The sequence below is a fragment of the Neofelis nebulosa genome, chromosome 11 (genome assembly GCF_028018385.1).
Source record: "Neofelis nebulosa isolate mNeoNeb1 chromosome 11, mNeoNeb1.pri, whole genome shotgun sequence".
In the NCBI taxonomy this organism is placed as follows: Eukaryota; Metazoa; Chordata; class Mammalia; order Carnivora; family Felidae; genus Neofelis; species Neofelis nebulosa.
In genome coordinates, this window is record NC_080792.1 from 27,683,977 (window position 1) to 27,704,036 (window position 20,060).

Sequence of the window (20,060 nt, forward strand, 5' to 3'; positions counted from 1 at the left end):
GAATTCCGAGCCGCCGAGCTGCCGATAAATCCATCTGAATGCCCCGAGGAGCCACGGGGTCAGATCGGAGTCGTCCACATCTACAGTGCCGTGGCCATTTGGTTGGAGGGGAGGCTCCCAGGAGCGGAGGGCTCAAAACCCAATAGGATCACCCCGTGAATCCTGAACTTTTGTGAGGGCTTCTAGGGGGAAAGCATTCCTCCTCCCCGCAGGAGTGCAGGGTAAGGTGGGGAGTGAGAGGTGGGCGGGACGGTGCCACAGGGATAGGGAATTTTAATCACCCAGTAACCGCTGGGTGTGTGAAACTCACAACCCGATCCCTTCTGAGACAAATTGTTCTTTCTCCACCTTACACGGAAGGTCAGAGCTGCGGCAGAAGTTAGCTCTCCCCTCGTTGGCTCGCTTCCCACCCCACCCCGTCCACGCGCGAAGTCCCGTTCAGAGAAAGAGAGCAGTGGGAGGTGTCACGGCCTCGGTCGCTGTGTGTGCGAAATGCCAGCCGTTTCCTTCTGCTGGGGGGCGGCGGGGGGGGGGGGAGACGCTTCAGGTTACTCTAGCTGGTTTCAGAGCTGCGGGAGAGCGCTGACCCTAGGATACTCCCACATCAGAGCCTCTTTTGGAAATAGCCTACCTCTCCTTCGGGCTGCAGGTCTTGGCTGCCAGTGCCTCCCCACGCTCGCTCACTGCCCCTCCCCCCAGGCCGATGGAAAACAAGAGGCCTCTCCAGCTGCATACACATCTTGTCTTCTCCAGACTTCCAAATATTAAAACGGTTGTTCTCTTTTCGTCGTTTGGGTTCCACATCAGTCTCTTGTGCCTCTAGTTCGTGCCCCTGGTTTGGGTGAGGGTTGCTGCTGGGTTTCCTCCCAGAAGCAGGCAAGCCAGGCAGTTAGGCTATTTCCCCTTCCACGTCCCAGAGCTGGGGAGTCTGAGGTCCCTTGTCCAGGACGTTTGTGGACATTTGGCCTCTGCTCCTGACCTCCCCAGACAGCACTGTTGCCTGGTTAAAAGCAGCTGCTGAGCTTTGCATGGTGCTGGGGGCTTTGAAGGACAGTTTCAGAGTTTCCTGGCTTGCCCGGGTTTGCCTCCTCTTCCGGCCACAGCTGCCCCTGCAAGATAACCCTACACAAAGGCCGCTGGGCCCCAAACGGCCTCCACCTGCACTTGCGACACAGCGGGGTGGCTCTGGGTTCCTGCACCCTGCTGGTACCTGCAGCACCACTGGGGCTGCTGGGATCCCTGCTGCCTTGCCAACAGTGGGAAAACATCAGCGCCCAGGGGAAACGCCAGCTCAACTACTAACTGGTTGCTCTGGCAAGCCCTCCCTGGTGTCGGTGGTGTCGGGTGGGGGTGCTAGCTGCCTCCCATCCCTCCCTCACACAGAGATCCTGACTCCCTAAATCTCAGCTGTCACCTCCCAGGCTGCACTCCATCGACTTGGGCTCATCCAGTCAGGCAAACAGAACCTGCACACACCTGATCCTGGAAGGATGCTGTGAGGGTCTGTGAAGATGATTCCGCGGTCCTGGTGTTCAGGGGCTTTGAGGTCTCTTTGGGGAAACAAAAGGACCACAAAGGAGATAGATAAATAGTCAGTGTTAATTAAATTGCCGGAGGAAGGAAGTTCCAGTGGACTGGAGTAGTTAGGGAAGACTGCCTGGAGGAGGTAGAAATTAATCAGGCCCTTGAAGGAAACAGAAGATTTAGGTGGGTGTGTTCGGGGCGTGGGGGGGTGGGTGGGAAGGGGAAGTGCACATTCCAGAACCGAAGAGAGTGCGAGCAAAGGCGCTACACCCTTCTACATCTCCCATGCCTGGACTACCCACCCACCTGTTTACCTGTCTTGTTTGTTACACATCTCATTGTGATGAACTGACCTGATGTGATTATTGGTCTGTGTCCTGTCTGGAAAACACTCCACACTTGAGTGTTCCCCAGACAGAGGTCTTGAGACAGCCTCATGAGAATCACTCACGGGGCCACTGAAATGCAGATTCTTGGGCTCAGAATCTGAGCCTCTGGGGATGGAGCCAGTACCTGCTTTTTTCATAGGCTCCCCAGCTGACTCGTAGCAAGCTCCCCCTGCCGCTCTAGATCCACAGTTCTCTGGGGGGAGAGGAGCATTACCCCCAGGCAGTATCTGGGCACATTTTGGGTCGTCACACTGGGAGAGAGTGCTACTGGCACATTAAGGGTAGGGGCCAGGGATGCTGCTAAAGATCTGACAGTGCATCACCTGCCTCCCGCAAGAAGGCATCGCCCAGCCCCAACTACCAGTGCTGAAGTGGAGAAACCCTGCTCTAGACTGAAAGCCCCAGGAGGCAGGGATTCTCTCTGTTTTGTTCCCACCTGCACCCTGAGCACCAAATATGGTTGCCTGGCACACAGTAAGCTCTCGATAAATACTGGATAATGAAGAAATGATTGAAAGTGGTGTGTGTGCACCCGGGGTAATTGGAAGACGCAGTGAAGAAGTGGGTCCAGCTGGTAGAAGGGGGAGTGTGGACAAGGAGGACCAGATGTAACGTTGGGCGAGAAGCTTCAGTAGGTGCTTTGTGGATTGGGAAGGACAGTTTGAACTTGGTTCATTCAGTTGTAGGGAGCCACATGGGGTCTTTGAGTAGGGTAGTGATATGATAAAAGCCACTAGGAAGGAAGTTTATCTGGGCTTTGTAAGGAGAGGTTAGCAATGGGGAGAGACTGGGAGGCCGTTGTCACAACCTGGTCAAAAGTGAGGAGAATCTGGTGTAGGGGCAGATCCCCTTTAGACCTCGGGGATTCCTGAAGGCTGCTGCCCTTTGCGTCTGTGCTGGGCTGGGTTGATGATGTATTCAGCAAAGCCTCCATTGTTAGCCAACCTCACAAGAGCTCACGGGCACAAAGGTGGCAGACTGTTTCAGTGGGAGTCAGGGACAGGTTTCACTATGAGGGAGCGGGGGATGTGAGTCGATACGTGTTCTTTCTTTGGACGCCTGGCCTCTCCGTGTGCTGTGCAGTGGTCACTTCCGGGAGTTCCCAGTCAGGACTCTGGGGACCCATCTTGCAAACACTCTGGTGGTCAGGAGGGGAGAAGGGGGGCAGTGCAGAGGGCTCAGGGGGCATAGTATCTGTAAGGAGACTCTGTGGATTGGGAAGAAACAACATGAGACACAACTGCGAAGTTTGTCCTTGATGTTCTTGGCTTCCTCGTGTCTGTTCTTAGTTGAACAAGTGCTTAGTGAAGATTTGCTGTATACTAAACAGGGCACGAAATTCTGAGGACAGTGGTGTGCAAGACGAACACAGCCCAGGGGCTCTGGGGAGCGTGCAGTCTCTTGGGAAGACAGAAAGGCACATGATACACACATAAGCCAAACTGGAGGTGTGAGCAAAGGATTCCAAAAATGAGTAGGGGGCCATAGTGGATCAGGATTGTTTCAAGGTACACGGAGGCATATGAAGGGAGTCTGAAAGGGAAATGACTATAGGCATAGGGGGAGGTGGAAGGAAGGGGGATGAAACCCAGCTTGGATAAGGACAGCAAAGTGCAGAGGGAAGCGAAGTAATTCTGCATAACTAGAATGTCACAGCTGTATAGTGGGGGGCGGGGTGCAAGGTGAGGCAGGCAGGGCTTGATTATGGAGAATCAAGTAGGAGATGTGTGAGAAAAGCATGTTTGGAGGAAGGAGGGTAACAGATTTGAGTCTGGATCTGTTAAGACACTGCAAGAGATCCACCTAGAGCAATCCTGCAGCTCCTTGGGAATGAGCTCCAGAACTGGGGCGGGGGTGGGGGGGGGGGCGGGCGGGGTGGGGGGTGGAGAGCCAGGCTAGCAATGGAGATGGTGTAGTCACCATCAAAATCAGCATTTTCCCACCCTTTATCATTGTTATCCACAGTAAGAAATAGGCCAGAGATCTCGAACACACTCACATACACATCCATCTGAAACAAACATTTTGTGAAACAGTATTTGGCCTTATGATAAGAGATATGCTTTTGGGGCGCCTGGGTGGCTCAGCTGGTTAAGCGTCCGACTTCGGCTCGGGTCACGATCTCCTGGTTTGTGAGTTTAAGCCCCTCATCCGGCTCTGTGCTGACAGCTCAGAGCCTGGAGCCTGCTTCAGATGCTGTGTCTCCCTCCCTCTCTCTCTGTCCCTCCCCCACTCGTACTCTGTCTCTCAAAAATAAATAAACGTTAAAAATTAAAAAAAAAATGAAAGAAAGAAATACGCTTTGGGCGCCTGGGTGGCTTAGTTGGTTGAGCATCCAACTTCGGCTCAGGTCATGATCTCACAGTGAGTTGAAGCCCCACCTCGGGTCTCGCTGCTGTCAGCACAGAGCCTGCTTCTGATCCTCTGTCTCCCTCTCTCTGCCATCCCTCCGCTTGTGCTCTCTGTCTCTCAAAAATAAACAGTAAAAAGAAAAGAAAAGAAATATGCTTTAATATTTTTTGTTCCGCTTACTTTAAAAAACAAATCCAGCCTTAAAAAGGACGGGAAATCTGATGCACGCTACAGCGTGGATGAATCTTGAAGACATTCTGCTAAAATAACCAGGCGCAAAATGACAAATATGGTATGTTTCCCCTACAGGAGGCACCTAGAGTAGTCAATTCATAGACACGGAAAAGTAGAATGGCGGTTGCTAGAGGCTAGAGGTGGGTGGCAATTAGTGTCTAATGGGTACAGAGTTTCAGTTTGGGAAGATGAAAAAGTTTCGGAGATGGAGGGGGGTGATGGTTACCCAACAGATTGGGTACACTTAATACCCTTGAACTGTAGACTTAAAAATGGTTACAAGGGTAAATTTCTGTTGTGTATATTTTACCACAATCCAAAAGCTTAAAAAATTCCAGGGGCAAACCACCCACACGATCTTATAACCTGCTGGTTTGAAACCCTTCGTTGGAAAAACTCTGGTCCCTGTGATGAGGTTGGATGAGGTCACCCGGGAGAGAACAGAATGAAAGATGATGAAGGTCGGGGCACAAAGGAGAGCCTTGAGGTATGCCGGCACCTAAGGGTCTGGAGAGGAGAGCTGGCTCTGGAAACTGAGGCTGCATAGAGTAGAGGGGAACAGGTGTTAAGGAAACCAAGGGATACTGGTGCCAGGCAAGGAGCAGTCACCTGTGACACACACAGCAGAGGGATCAGGTAGGATACGGCCCACTTGGATTTGGGGAGGAGGATGGGTCAAACAAAAGAAGGAGTTTCTAGAATGAGGGGCATGAAAATTGTACCCTCTTCCTTTAAGCCCTCCACTGCCTCCCTGCTCCTTTGTTAGTCAAGCTTTTACTTCACATAAACTTGCATCCCTAGATTGCTGGGGACTGCTAGGACTTACACCTTAACAGAGGGTCAGGGAAAGGGCAATGGTTGTTTTTGTTGTTGTCGTTGTTGTTTCTTTTTTAGGTAGAAAGAAAGGTCATTGCAGATTTTTGTACAATCTGGTCTCAACCTGCCTTTTTTTTTTTCACTTTAATTTTTTAATTTTTATTTTTTTAAGGTTTATGTATTTTGAGAGAGAGAGAGGGAGGGAGGGAGGGAGAGAGAGAGAGAGAGAGAGAGAGAATGAGAATGCAAGTGAGCAGGGGAGGGGCAGAGAGAAAGGGAGAGAGAATCCCGAGCAGGCTCTGCATTGTCAGTGCAGAGCCAGACTTGGGACTGGATCCCATGAACCCTGGGATCATGACCTGGACTGAAATCAAAAGTCAGACCCTTAACCGACTGAGCCACCCAGGCTCCCCATAAAAACATAATTTTAAAAATTATATTTTCTAAGCACTTGTAGCTAGTATATAGAAATACATTTGATTTTTTTTGGTATACTGATTATATAATCAGCAACCTGGATAATGTATACATAATGACAATAATTTATCTGTAGAGTCTTCTGGAATTTCTACATAGACTTTTTCTCTTTTATCCCAACCCTATACCTTACTTAGTTTTCTTGTCTTATTGAATTGGCTAGGACCTTTGCTGTAATGTTCAATAAAAATGTCATAGTGAATATCCTGGCCTTAATCCTCATTTTTTTCTTCTTGTTAAACTTTGTTTTTAAATAGCTTTATCAAAATATAATTTGCCCACTTAAAGTGTACAGTTAAATGACTTGGGGTATAGTCACACCATTGTGCGCCCATCGCCGCAATCAATGTTAGAATATTTTCATTACCCCAAAAAGAAACCCAGGACTCCTTAACCATCATGACCCCTAGTACTCTCATCTCTCCCAGCTGTAGGGATATATACACACTCTAGCGTATCTCCTGTCTCTATAGGTTTGCCTCTTCTGGGCATTTCATACAAATGGCATCATATGCTATGTGTCCAATATGACTGTCATCTTTCATTAAGCTTGATGTTTTCAAAGGTCATCCATGTTATAATATGCGTCAAGTACTTCATTTCTTTTTGTTTATCTTTTTGTTGCTCAATAGGATTCCATTTATAAATAGGCCACATTTTGTCCGTTCTCCAGTGGTAGAGATTCGGTTCTTGTTTTTGCTGTTATGAATAATGCTGTGATGAGCATTTGTGTGCAGGTTTTTGTGTGGACATCCATTTCCATTTCTCTTGGGTATATACTGGCAAGTGCAATTGCTGGGTCATGTGGTAACGCTATGTTACGCCGTTTGAGGAATTGCCAGACTCCTTTCCAAAGTGGTTACACCATTTTATACTCCCTCCAAGCAGTGCATGAGCACTCCAATTTTTCCACAGTTTTTAAAACACTCATTATTGTCTATCCTTTTGGTCATAGCCATCTCAATGGGTTTGAAGCGGTATTTCGTTGTGGGTTTGATTTCGTATTTCCTTGATGACTAATGATGTGGAACAGACTTTCGAGTACTTCCTGGCCAGTTGTATATTTTCTTTGGAGAAATGTCTATTCAGATCCGTTGCCCATTTTCAAATTGGATGAGTTGTCCTTTTATGATTGTGAGAGTTCTTTGTAGATTCTAAATATAAGTCCCTTATCAAATATATAATTTCTAAAACATTTCTCTCATTCTGGGGGTTGACTTTTTACTTTCTTTAAGCGTGAAAGTTTTTAATTCTGGTGAATTCTGATTCATGTATATGTATTTTGCTGTTGGTCTCTTGTGCTTTAGATACCATATCTAAGAAGTCACTGCCCACGCCCGCTGACCAGCGTCACAAAGAGTTACCCCTGTGTTTTCTTCTAAGAGTTTTATAATTTTAGCTCTTAGGTTGAAGTCTTTGCTCCACTTGAGTTGATTTTTGTGTATGGTGTGACCAAATCTAACCTTAAGGGGAATGATGGTTCAAGAGTCTGCAGTGAGTATATCTGCTTAGTGTTTTGGTTTTGGTTTTGGTTTTTTTATAGATAAGCTCTAAGAGATTAAGACGACTCCGTTGTAGAATATGCCAACACATTTTGCTTACTTGTTTTATGGTATTCGGATATTCATTTTAGCAGATGAGTTTTCTACCTTTGTTGGGTGATATATAGGGTTTTTTGGCCTTCAATCTTTTGATGGGATAAATTCCATTAGTAGATGTTAAACTTAAAATTGTAGGGATAAACCCAGCTTGTTGATAGTGTATTATTTATTTTCCATGACGTGAGATTTTGTTGAGTAAAATTTTTATTTAAGATATTGTACCTTATGTTATTGAATGCTACTGGTGTGTAATTTTCGCTGATAATGCTGCCTTTGTCTTGTCTTAAAACCAGTCTTGTAAAAGGAGTTGGGGGATATTCCCTCTTCATTCTGTGGAATGATTTTTTTTTTTTAAATTTTTTTTCAACGTTTTTATTTATTTTTGGGACAGAGAGAGACAGAGCATGAACGGGGGAGGGGCAGAGAGAGAGGGAGACACAGAATCGGAAGCAGGCTCCAGGGTCCGAGCCATCAGCCCAGAGCCTGATGCGGGGCTCGAACTCACGGACCGTGAGATCGTGACCTGGCTGAAGTCGGACGCTTAACCGACTGCGCCACCCAGGCGCCCCTATTCTGTGGAATGATTTATGCAGGTTTGAGATCATCTGTTCTTTGAAAGCTTGGTAGAACTCGCCTGCAGAGCCATCCACACCTAATGTTTTCCTTGTGGGAAGGCCATAAGTTACTAATTCCATTCCTTTAATGGTTAAAGATGATTTGGGTTTTCTATTTTTTCCATCACACAGGAGCAGAGGTTGGGTCTACTTTGTCCTGCCTTTCATGGAGAAAACTCCCCTATACGCTCTCTTTCCCCCAGCCTTGCTCTCTCCTGTGTCGGGAGGGTGCAGATCTGGGCTGCCTGCATGTGGCTGGTGCAGGCCTGAGACCTGAGGATATGAAACTGGGTCAAGGAAAAGCACAGCCTGACTCTGTGCTGTATCTGAAGTGTGTGTTTGAAGCCTCTCCTCGAGGAGCCACCCCTCCTTCTGTTCGGCTGCCCTGAGAAGCAGGCACAGCCCAGGAGATGGGACCATAGGGGCTGGAGGGTCTACCCAGGGGCTGGTTCTGGAGGGGAAGGGTGCCTAGTAGGGACCTGGTGGAGATGGACAGTCCCCCAGAGAGGAGAAAGATGCCGAGCTGACTGCCACCGGGGTGTGTGCTGTGCCCGCATAATGACCTTATCGTTTCTCTGGTAAGGGCAAGCTTGTCTTGAGCACCTGCTGCAGGGCTGGGACTCGGGTGAGGCAAGCCAGGCACCCAGGGGACAGAACTCACGGAGGCCTCCCTCTTCGGGGTCCACCCTGCCCTTGCACAAGCCTGGGATCAGGGGCTGCCTGCAATTTTGTGCCCTGGGAGCCTTGCTTGCCTCAGTGCAGTCCTGCGTCTGACCTGCTGTGTGCCCATTCCACTCTTGGTTGGGGTGTCAGCTCCCCATCCCTTCCCCAGAGGTCCCCCAGAGGCACAGTGCTGTTCTCTCACTCTTCTCCCTATCCCTTTCTCTGGCCAGTTCTTTTCTTTTTGACATCTGTACTTTTTCAGGGAAATTTTACCTCTTAGAGGACTTGGCATCTCTTCTTTGACTTATCCAGGCCCACTCACTTCTCATCTAAGACCCTCTCATCCAAAACATCTCTAGTTTAGCCCTTCACCCTGTGTGTAAGGACCCCCGCCCCTTCCCCACCACACACAGGGGAAGGATTCATTAGCTAATGATATTATTAACATTCCTTAAGGGTTTATGAGCCAGGCTCTGACCTTAGGAGATAATCCTAAAGGAAGATTATTTCATTTAATCCTTACAGCAGTCCTGCTAAACAGAGACAGTCATCCTCATTTAATACTCAGAGAGGGTGAGTAACTTGTATGAGGTCACAAAGCTTGTAAGACCCTTAAAAGAGGTGGGTTTTTTTTTTTTTTTAATTTTAATGTTTATTTATTTTTGATAGAGGGAGACACAGAATCTGAACCAGGCTCCAGACTCTGAGCTGTCAGCACAGAGCCCAACATGGGGCTCGAACTCACAAACCATGAGATCATGACTTGAGCCAAAGTCAGACACTTAACTGACTGAGCTACCCAGGTGCCCCTAAAAGAGATGTTTTACCCATCTCCCAATTCCCAGGACCCAGCACAGTGCCTGACATTGATCATTGAATGAATGGATACATACAAAGGGAACCTCTGAACTTTTCCTAAAAACAGACAAATGTCAACTAAATGTGCACTCAGCTTTGAACCAGGGGGAGGAGGGGATGTTACCGAAGAATTATTAGATATGATACATGTTCTTAAGGAACTTACAGCACACTTAAAGAGACAGACATGAAAAATATGTAAACTGTATAAATAAGCCTGTAACTGTGTGGCATAGATGACAAATTTTGTAGGTTTCAAAGGTGAGAGCAGTTGGGATGATGAGTAGCCGGGTGGGACCTGATGTGGGCTTTGGAGAGCCAGTGCGCTCCAGGGGGGTGATTCAGGGGGCAGGCTGGGGTGTTGAGGCTGCAGGAGCAGGTGATGGAAACCACCGAAGGCTTTTGAATTTCTTTTATTCCTTAGTGCTCTGTGAGCCGGGGGGCCTCTGTGGTCTCTGCTGAGTCCTCTGCAGTGTGAGTGGATGGCCAAGAGGGCTGCTCTCTCTTTCCTGGCTCTGATGAGGTGGGCCGGCCCTTCCGGACAGAGGCTTGGGCCCGGCTTTGCCAATCCTGTTTGCAAGGGGCCCACGGGTCCTGCAGAGCCCCTGGATGGTGGGTGATGGAAACGAGGCTGGTAAGCCAGGAGATGGCGTGTGGGACACCGCACAGCGAGGGTGCCAAGCTTATTGGGAGAATAAAATGCATCCGTGCTCACCCCAGCCTGAGAGTGTATGTGATTTGTGCTGCTTCTGTTGAGTCTCTGAGCAAAGGAACCTAAGCCTCCGCCTCCACCCCCCCACCCCCACCCCAGCTCACCATTCTTCCCCCTCCATTCTTCCCCAGCGCATCAGGCTGAGGATCAGTATTTCTGGGATCACCACTGCTATTTCCCCAGAAATAAACCACAACCTTCCAAAAGAAGGCTTAAAGGAGGCGGACTCTCCTTTAAGAGAAAAAGAGTGTTTTCTCTTTCTTCCCTGTCAGGCTGGGCTGCTGTCCTGACACAGGTTCATGACTCTCGGTCCAGTGCATGTAGAGCTGATGTTCCCAAAGCTCCCACCCAGTGCCCTCCAGCTGGTGGGGTGGGGGCATTCTGCACATCCAGTCTCACTCAGCCTCGCCTTGGGTTGGTTGATTAAGTGCTTGCCTTCTCGCTTCATTCGTTCATTCGTTCGTTTGTTCATTCATTCATTAGTTTGTTCGTTCATTCAGCAAGCGTAACTTCTGTGCCCTTTCTATACCAGACCTTTGGTGTCCAATATAATAGCCACTAGCCACGTGTGGCTGTGGAACACCGGAAATGAGACAGATCTAAACTAAGGTGTGTTGTGTGTAAGTATAAAATACACGCTAGATTTCAAAGACATAATATGAAAAAAGATGTAACATATCCCACTAATTTTTAAATTGATTATATGTTGAAATGACAATTTTTTGGTATATTAGATTAAATACAAATATATTGTTAAAATTAATTTCACTTTTTTTTTTTTACTTCGTAGAAACCTTTTTATTTTGAGAATTGTAGACTCACATACAGGTGTAAGAAATAGTCCGGAGAGAATCTGTATACCCTACTCCTGTTTCTCCAGATGGTAACATCTTGCAAAATTATAGTACCGATGTCACAACCAGGAAATTAACATTGATACAATCCATCAACCTTATTCAGACTTCACTGGTTTTACACACCACTCATTTGTGTGTCTGTATAGTCACTTCTATGGAATTTTGTTAGGTGTTTTTATTGTGGCTAGCAGAACATTCTAGATTATGCATGTGGCTCCTGGTGTATTTCTGTTGGATTGTTTGGCTCGAGTTTCTGGTTGCCGAGATGTAGCAAACAGGTTCCCTTTCAAGGAGCTCATGGGGGAGAGGGACCAACTATTCATGAAAAGTTCACAAACTCTGTTACGTACTAACTCTCTCCAGGACAGAGAGACTCCTATGGCCTCAGTCCTTGTGGAAACCTGTGTCTTCAATGGATAAAGGAGACTACCGGTTTGAAACAGGGTGGGGGCTCCAGTCCTCCCCACCTGGCTCCCTCTTCCTCACCCCCACCCTCCACCACGTCCCCTCCCTCCTCTGCAGAGTCTCACAGGGTACCCCAGTGCTCCACAGAGCCAAGCTTGGGAATCACTGGACAAGGCTGAGGATTTGAGGGGAGTCTTGAAGAAAGAGGAAGGTCTCGCCCTAGAGGATCAGAGAAGCAACCCTAGTTGGGTCTGGTGGAGCCGTTGTAACAAAGTACCACAAACAGGGCGGCTCCAACCAAAAGTTCTGGAGGCTGGAAGTCTACGATGAAGGTGTCAGCAGGGCTGGTTCCTTCTGCGAGCTGTGAGGGGGAACCCATTCCGTGCCTGTCCCGTAGCTTCTGCAGCTTTGCCTGTCATCTTTGGCCTTCCTCGGCTTATAGGGTCTCCCCCTTCATCTTCACATGGCGTCCCCCCCCTGCGTACGTGTCGCTGTCCGAATTTCCTTTTTTTATATGGGGGCCCACCCTACTCCAGTATGACCTCATCCTAATTTAACTAATACCGTCGGTGATTCCCAAGTAAGGTCACCTTCACCGGTAGTGGGGATCAGGACTTAAACATACGAATTTCGGAGGGACGGATACAACCCGTAGCAGGAGCCAAGGCTGGTGCAGGAATGAAATGACTGGAGAAGTTCAGCCGGACGGGGTTCCCCAGGTTTGGGAGAAGAGGGTGGGCTGCTGACCCCGGAGACACGCGCACACGCAGGATCTGGGACACGTCATCAGATGGAAAAGACAGAATTAGTGGGAGCTCTCAGAGCGGTTGGACTAAATGCATGGATGAGTGTTTGACGGGACCCGCCCCCGATGTCTACATCACTCCGCTGCCTTCCAAGGAGCCAGGGGTCCCCACTCTGCTCACTGTGGTGTGCCATTTGGGCCCAGAGTGCCAGAGGACAGCAGGAAGGCTGTGTGTGTGCCCGCAGCTCCTCTCTCACCCCGTGCTCCACTTGCCACAGCCTCTCTTGGAAGGGAGGTCTGGAACAGCGGCCCAGAGAATGCAGTGTTTGGATGTCGGCTGAGGGGCCCAGGCTCTTCCGTGGTCTGTAGATTGGGGGTGGCAAGGTGGTCTCAGGACTGTGCCTGGAGCTTGTCTGGTTTCACTCTCTCTGGACCCCTCCGCTGGCTGGATGTCTACATGTGCCCCTGCCCCTGCCCTAGCACTGTCAGTGCTCGGACAGCCCCAGGCCCTGGCCCAGCACCTCCTTAGCCAGAAGCCTCGGCAAAGCCACGGACGGCCGTTAAATCCAGGAGGCTCTATCTGCTCCCTGGGACCCTGGGTCCCAAGCCTGGGGGCTCTCAAGGAGACCTCTGCAGTGCCTCAGGGGAGGACAGTCCCCCACTCCTCTGCTCCTCCCTCAGGAAGCTCCCACTACAACAGCTTTTCTGTTGCCCCAACTGGGTGAACCCTGGGGATGAATCCACTTCCCTTGCCCTCCTGAGGTTCTTCTGAGGGGGATGTTACCACCCGGCCCTTCACGGAGAAGTAGTGAGTCACTGGTGAGTCAGGAGCGGGGACAGGCGAGGGAGCACGGGGAACCTGGCAGTTAGGCCCATTAATCCCACTGAAAAGGCTTCCCAGCTGGCAAGCGTTTCCGCCCTGATCGGGGTGGGAAGGTCCAGGCACCTTTTCGGAGAGGCCTTTTCTGACCAGTTCCTTCTGTGGACCCGGAGCTGGGGGAGGCCTGGGGGGCCTTAGCACTTGCAGACTCCTGGTGGCCCAGCTGAGCTCTTGGCTCCTCAGAAGATGACATTGATCTCATCTCCCTCTCAGATGGTTTTGAGGGACCAGAAAGGTGGCGCTGTTTCTCTGAACGGATGCCCCATCACCTGCCACCTGCCCTGTCTCACGCGGGGTCACTCTTGCCAGCCCCAGGAGAAGCCATCACCTCCGGCCTCGGGGCCCCTGCAGGTGTTGGCGCTCTCCTGGAACATCCTTCCTCCGGACCCACCTGCTGCCTCATCACCCACTTCCTGTCCTGCCCCATATCGCCTTCTCAGAGACGCCCTGACCCGAAACTCCTTACCCCCTCGCCGCCCTTTATTTATTCCACGGCACCTTTCACCCTCTGACACACTGCACGTCGATGACCTGTTAGCTTATTGTCGTCGTATCCGTCTCTCTCTGGTCGAGATCCCTCCCTCTGGGGCAGGGCTTTGTTTTTATTTTGTTCATTGTTGAATCCGAGCCCCCAGCCTGGCAGGGCTGTTCGATAAACACAGAATAATATAATAAATATTTGGAATGTGTCTATGTATGTAATAAAATAAAAATAAAATAGCGTGAAGACAAAGGAAAGGTCTCCTCAGTCAGCTGTGAGGGACAACACAAGCGATTTGCTGGTTAATAATGGAAAACTGATTGTCCATTTCATTTCACAAACTTGGTGCGAAAGAGTTCATTTCCTTTTTTTTGTTGTTTTTTTTTCTTTTAATTAAACCTTATCCAGGGGCGCCTGGGTGGCTCACCTGGTTGAGCGTCCGACTTCAGCTCAGGTCATAATCTCACAGTTCGTGAGTTCGAGCCCCGCACTGGCCTCGCTGCTGTCAGCGCAGACCCCGCTCAGATCTTCTGTCTGCCTCTCTCTGACTCTCCCCTGCTCACATTCTCTCTCTCAAACATGAATAAACATTTATTTCAAAAAAAGAAAAAGCCCGCCTTATCCACCAGCTGGTGGGTAACTGAGTCTATCATCATGGAGGTGCCTTCCTTTTACCCCCCGACCCCACCCCAGGGTTTATGCGGAACAAACAGTTGGGGGCTCCCTAGCCACCCCAGCCTCGATCAGTCTGTGCACTGCTTTCTGGAGGCTTTTGGAGCCCTAGGTGCAGCTTCCTGGGGTGCCCCAAGCAGTGGGCTTTCTGAGGCCCTGCTGTCTGTCTAGAGGGGGATGTGGTGGGGAAACCCCGGGCCACCATAGCAGGCCTCCTGGACTTGAAGCATCTTCTGCCAGCCACCCCTCCTAGACCTGGGGGACCCCCTCCCCTCCTGGTGCCAGCTCAGTTTCTTCAGGGGGCTGGGAAGCTTTCAGCCTTCACAACCCACATGGCCCTGAAGTAAGAGGATAAAAAAGCCCATCTCCCTTCTTGGAGCGGGGGAGGGAATAAATAATTCAACAGATTATCCTCCCACGAAAGTTACATACTGATGTTTTCTGAATGACTTTCTTCTTTTATGGGTTTTTTTGTTTTTTTTTTTTTCACATAGAGCCAACTCAAGGTTACCCTTGCAATAATAGCAGGTCAGGCATGTGGATTCCTACCGCACGCTCCATCAGTGGGCGAGTGGGCCGGAAGAGGGTAGTCATGGGCTCCGGAAGGGAAGGGTGCTCCCCTGGGCTCCCTGGAGGGGGTGCTGTTGTGGCAGTGAACTTGTGCAAAAGGTGGAGGGGGCTGACCCAGCCCCCGGGACGGAAGACCCTAACGCGTGCTGTGTGCAGCTGGCTCCCGGGACGGGATCCAGAACGTCGGTGGCACAAGGACTAGACTGAGAGTCGGGACTCCGGCTGAGAGGTAATTTCTCACCCAGTGCCTCAGTTTCCTCAGCTGTGATGGATGATGCACACTGTCTCCCTTATGCACAGGGGCTTCTGGCGGGGGGTCCCCCAGACGGCATCCAGCATGCAACATGGCGTATTTGGTCCGCACAGTGTTTCCACCTTGAATTCATGGGCGGCACTTAAATATTGGGGCGCCCTAGACTCCCAAGGAGGGAGCAGGGTGGGCATGGAGGAGACAGCTTAACTCTGTGATACTCTGGTCCGGGGCTCTGGAGACATCCGAGACAGCTCCCCTCGCCTGAAAGATGGGAACAGAATTCTGAAGATTTGCCGAAGGTCACCGGGCTCATTAGTGGCCGATCCAGGTTGACCAGACGGCAGCTCAGACAACCATCGCTGTCCTGTTCCTGTAGCTTAGAGGCTATGTATTTTAAGGGTTTTTATTAAAAATTTTGTTTCTTCTTTCATTTATCTCTTTTCCCCTGAGTCTCCCCCCTTTTTGCTGTTTGTTTTGTTCTCTGACTTTGAAGTTCAAGCTTTTCTCACACCGCCCGTTCATATTTAAGGGCAAGCCAGTCTCCAGAAGGTTCATTGGAGCCCTGTGAGGAGGGCATTGTCTTGGGACAGTGGTTCTCAGCTGGGAGGATTTTGCCTTGGCGGCACCGGAGACATTTGTGATCGTCCCAATGGGAGGGTGGAAGATGAGGTGCTCCTGGAATCTAGAGGGTAGACACTGGGGGTGCAGCTCAGCCCCCCCACAATGTACAGGACAGTCCCACACCACAGAATGACCCAGCCCCAAATGACAGCAGCACCAGGTTGAGAGGCCCTGTGCTAGGGCGATCGGGTGACCCAAGCCCTATTTTTCCATGCCCCCCCCCCCCACTCCTTTTTTTGACCTGGTCTGGTTCCCTCCGCAAACCCACCATAGCCACCGGTGAGGCGGGGTGTGGGGCAGGTGGGTTTCAGATTAGCTTGTCCGTGAATGAGGAGAACTGAGGCACTTCCGTGGGTCAGCTCCCCGCGGCGCGGCCTCCTGACAGCCATGGGGTGGGCAGGCCGATGCCACAGCGTCCATGGGCGCCTCATATGAACCTAGGTCCCCGGCCTTTCAGCCCCATTCCGCGCTCCTGCCTTCAGGGGCCCCGGCCCCCCGGTTTCAGAGCCTTCTTGAGTTGTGTACGGGGAAGAGATGCGCCCCTCATAAACGGGGCTCCACTCTCTCAGGTCTGAGGGAGTTAGTTACCCATCTGCTTTCATCTTGCGCGGTGCTGCGGCTGGCCTCTCCTGTCACCTCTCCATGCTCGCGGCCTTGTCCGTTCCTTTGCTATCATTTCAGTCAGGGTTGGGCAGGCAGCGGAAATAACCAGGTGTGTTGACCAGGAGAGCCAGACTTCATTAAAAGCTTTGCAGCGTGCCTGACCCCCGAGGACGGCAAAGTGCTGGCAGGTGGGAGCTCTTCTGGTAGAAGTCTCTAGAAGGTGGGGGTGGAGGGACGCACCACACAGGAGGTAGGAGAGCTCTATGACCTTGACCTCGCCAAGGCTCAATTTCCCTGTGTATCCAGCACGTAACCTCAGCTCTGCAGGCAGAGGTGAAGGTGGGGGGGGGGGTGCTGGATGTAAGTGAGCAGAGCTGTGGTTTGTTACCGTCAGTCATCCTCGTGGGTAGACGTCACCTCTGTCTCCAGCGAGTGCGTGATCAAGGCGATGTGTCACTTGGTACAACAGAAAGTGGCTCTGTGGTAGATGGGTTTAACCCGGCATGTGGGCCTTGAGTACCGACTGCCTCGTTTTCTTGCCAGAAGCCTCCAGTTTGGTTGGCAGAGTGGCGACCAGCTGGCCAATTGGACGGGGCTCTTTAATGTCACGGACGACCCGGCAGTGCAGAGCGGCAGTGACTCCAGCTCCAGGTACAGACCCCCGGCGAGTGACCAGGGAGGGGGGAGGCCCATCCTGAGGTGACCTCGTAGCCCCTGCCCCATGCTCCGCCCCAGAGCTACCCTCAGGGAAGCAGCAGGCCCTAAGCTTACTGCCTTTTGGCATCGGCCTTGTCTCCTTTGCCGTGAGGGGTGAGGGCTAGACCCAACCACAAGGTAGGGACTCACTGGCCCCTCTCTGACTGGAGCTGGAAGGGGTGCGGAGTCTGGGTCTCGAGCTTTCATTTGAGGTGGGGGCTTCGGCTCTGTCCCTGCCACAAGGATTACGGATGTCGGCCTACAAGAGTGAGCAGGTGTGTGGGTGGCCTCAGGGCTGGATGTTGGGCATGGCTTCGGGTCCTCTGACATCCCACTGGGCAGGCGGTTCCTACTCTGCCCCCAGGCGGGGCTGACCTTGACTGGGGAAGAGCCATTCCCATCAAGATGGTGCTGACATTTGACATTCATACGGTCACATGGATATTTCTACTTGCTCTGCTGCCGTGTTTGGAGTTCAATCAGTAATGAAGGGCACTCTGTATATTCCCGAGTTCAGTGTTTGTTGAATGAAGGAAAATACAGTATCCTCAGGTGGGGCACGCTCATGGCAGGGAAGGCGTCGTGGGGAATTCTTCCAGACTGGCAGAACTCTCTCTGCTCAGAGCTGGGTGTGGCTGGAACCGCCAGCTAAGGGTTTCCAGGGGCCAATTAAGTCGTTTGGTCCCTTAATTTTTGCATTTCTAAGTGCCTGCTAACTCTCAGGTCCGTTTCCCTGGAAAGAGGCCTGAGTTTTGTTGTTGTTCATTTCGACATCAGAACATTAAACTGACCCCACAGAGGAGAAGTAGTGTGTTTTTCAGGGACAACCCCCCCCCCTCCCCCCCGCAATATGTGTGATTTTGTTCAATGCTCTGAAAAAGTAAAGAAGGGGTGCCAGTGTCAGAAAAACATCAGTCGGGGCAGTGTCCACAGACAGGCCTTAGGACGTGGGGTAGCCTCGGGGACCTGGTCTTATCCTGGCCTTTGCGAGTACGGTTCTTTCCATATATGAGTGGTAGGAGCCCTGGCCGGCTGCTGGGCCCCTGGGCTGTCACCCAGTGAGAGCAGGGAGTCCAGACTTGCCCCTTCCAAGCACTGAGCCCCCAGTGTTGGTCTTTCCGTTTCCTTTCGTGACTCGCTCATCTGGATGGGGGGAGGGGGGGGGGCGGGGTGCAGTCTAGGTGTCCACCTTCCTGGGAAGGACTCTGAAGAACCCCCTGGGAGAGGTTTGGCTGGAAGGTGCTAATGAACTGAGCTAGATGGCACAGGCATTTCCGGGGGGAGGGGAGACTCCAGCAAGAGTTCTGTTTCCTCCTTTTCCGGTTGCTTGTAACAGCCTTTCTCTCTCCTCCTTTCTCTGCATTTTGTTGCTAATTTCTCTGCCTCCCTGCCCCACCTCCTCTCCCCTCCCTTTCTTCCTGCTACACTTTCTCGGTCCCCATGTCCTGCTTCCCTCCCACCTCCTTTCTTAACTACTCCCCCTCCCAGTGACCCAGGCCAGCCTCCCCTCCCCTTTCACCCAGGATCCCCCAGGGTCAGGGTCACTGCTGGCCTCTTCCATTTGGCTTTGGAGCTAAGGCACCCTTTGTTCCACATCCTCCCCAGCTAGCTGAGTTGATTTCCTCCTGGAGGGCTGCCATTTGACCCAGAGCCCCCTTGGTCATGGAACAAATGTGATGACCACGCATCCCCACTTCTTCTGGGACAATCCCAGGGTCAGATCCCAATTTCTGGTTGACCCCGCAAAGTAGCTACTACGTATGTGAGAAACCACAGTATGTACAGTTCCCACGTGTCGGAAATAATGGTTAATGTAATTAGAACTGGACTATACGTTGGAGCTTCTGCCCTTCTGCCGTCCTTAAAATTGGTAGGACAGCTCTTGGCAGGAGATTTGCAGGGCTTGGGGAGGGAGCTCACGCTGCTGTGGAAAGTGCTCTTCCGGGTGAAAACACATCACTGCAGTGAACAGCCCTCCACGCATGGAACATGTGCTGTGCCTCGTGGTATTATTCACCTAGTGAGTAATTCAGTGCGTATGCCATATTTTGCTCGCTATAGTTGTGTGGTGTGTCTGAGTGTGGTGAAGTGTGTTATTTATTATTAACACGGTTGGAAGGGAAAGTCAGGAGTTACCATATATAACCAGAGGACAAGAAGAGGCAAAAAAAAAAAAAAAAAAAAAAAAGCGAATGACTCATAAATTGTATATTCAACCAGGAGCCCAGGAGAAGGAGCAGGTCCAAGCGATCGGTCTGGAAAGCTCCAAATAAGACCACACAGAAAACCCAGGCCAGATAGAGCTCCTAATGGCTGCGGTCAGGTGTTGTCCAAGGAGAAGACCGGGGAAGGCCGGGCCAAATTGGAAAGTGTGTGAGTCGTAAAATATACATCGACATATAGCTTTATTAATTCAAGTGCAGGTCTAAAAGTGTCCAATAGGAGTCCTTAGAGGAACTGCTTTAGGGGGCCGATAGGGATAATTTTTAATCAGCAAATGCTGCTATGTAAGTGGGGTGCTTTGAACAAGCAGGAAGATCTTAGAAGACAGTTCTCATCACGTTCCAGTTATGTGTTTATGTTTCTGTCTCCCTCACTAAACAGTGATTTTGCTTCTCCACCTCTGAATTCTCAGCAGCCAGTGTGTAAGTGGAAAGGGCTCAGTAAACGTTAGTTGAATTACGAAATGAATTAAGCAGGCACGTAGTCAAGGCTATTGGTAAAAAAGCACACTTAGATGTCAGTGTGGCCGAATTCTCCCTTAGAGATCTATTCCTTTGAATCAGTCTGTCTCTGGTACTGGCTTTGAAAATTAATCCCCAGAGGGGCCGCACTTTGAATCACAAACTCGTTCACAGTGTGGAATGATCTGAGGAGAGCAGGTGGTAGGGAAGTCTGGGCATTCTGGGCAGCCGGGTGGGGAAAGGGAGGCTGTGGGAGGGGGAGAGAGGGACGGCTAAGAAGTAGGGAAGGCAGGGAAGGCAGGTTGTGTACTTGTGCAGTAACTGACTGAGAAGCCCTCCCAAACACCTCCCAC

At 50.7% G+C, this 20,060-nt stretch overlaps 1 protein-coding gene across 5 annotated transcripts in view; it reads left to right on the forward strand.

The window, feature by feature from the left end:
* Positions 1-20,060, forward strand: part of ST8SIA5 (ST8 alpha-N-acetyl-neuraminide alpha-2,8-sialyltransferase 5) — a 55,487-nt gene that overhangs the window by 759 nt on the left and 34,668 nt on the right. For 3 of the 5 annotated variants that reach the window (XM_058692201.1, XM_058692203.1, XM_058692200.1), the window contains exons 2-3: positions 16,871-16,978; positions 19,244-19,396. The exons of 1 other annotated variant lie outside the window; for it this stretch is intronic. In XM_058692201.1, coding sequence (XP_058548184.1) covers positions 16,871-16,978; positions 19,244-19,396 — 261 coding nt within the window. The remainder of the gene's footprint in view (positions 1-16,870; positions 16,979-19,243; positions 19,397-20,060) is intronic. One more of the 5 variants, XM_058692202.1, reaches the window with a different exon arrangement.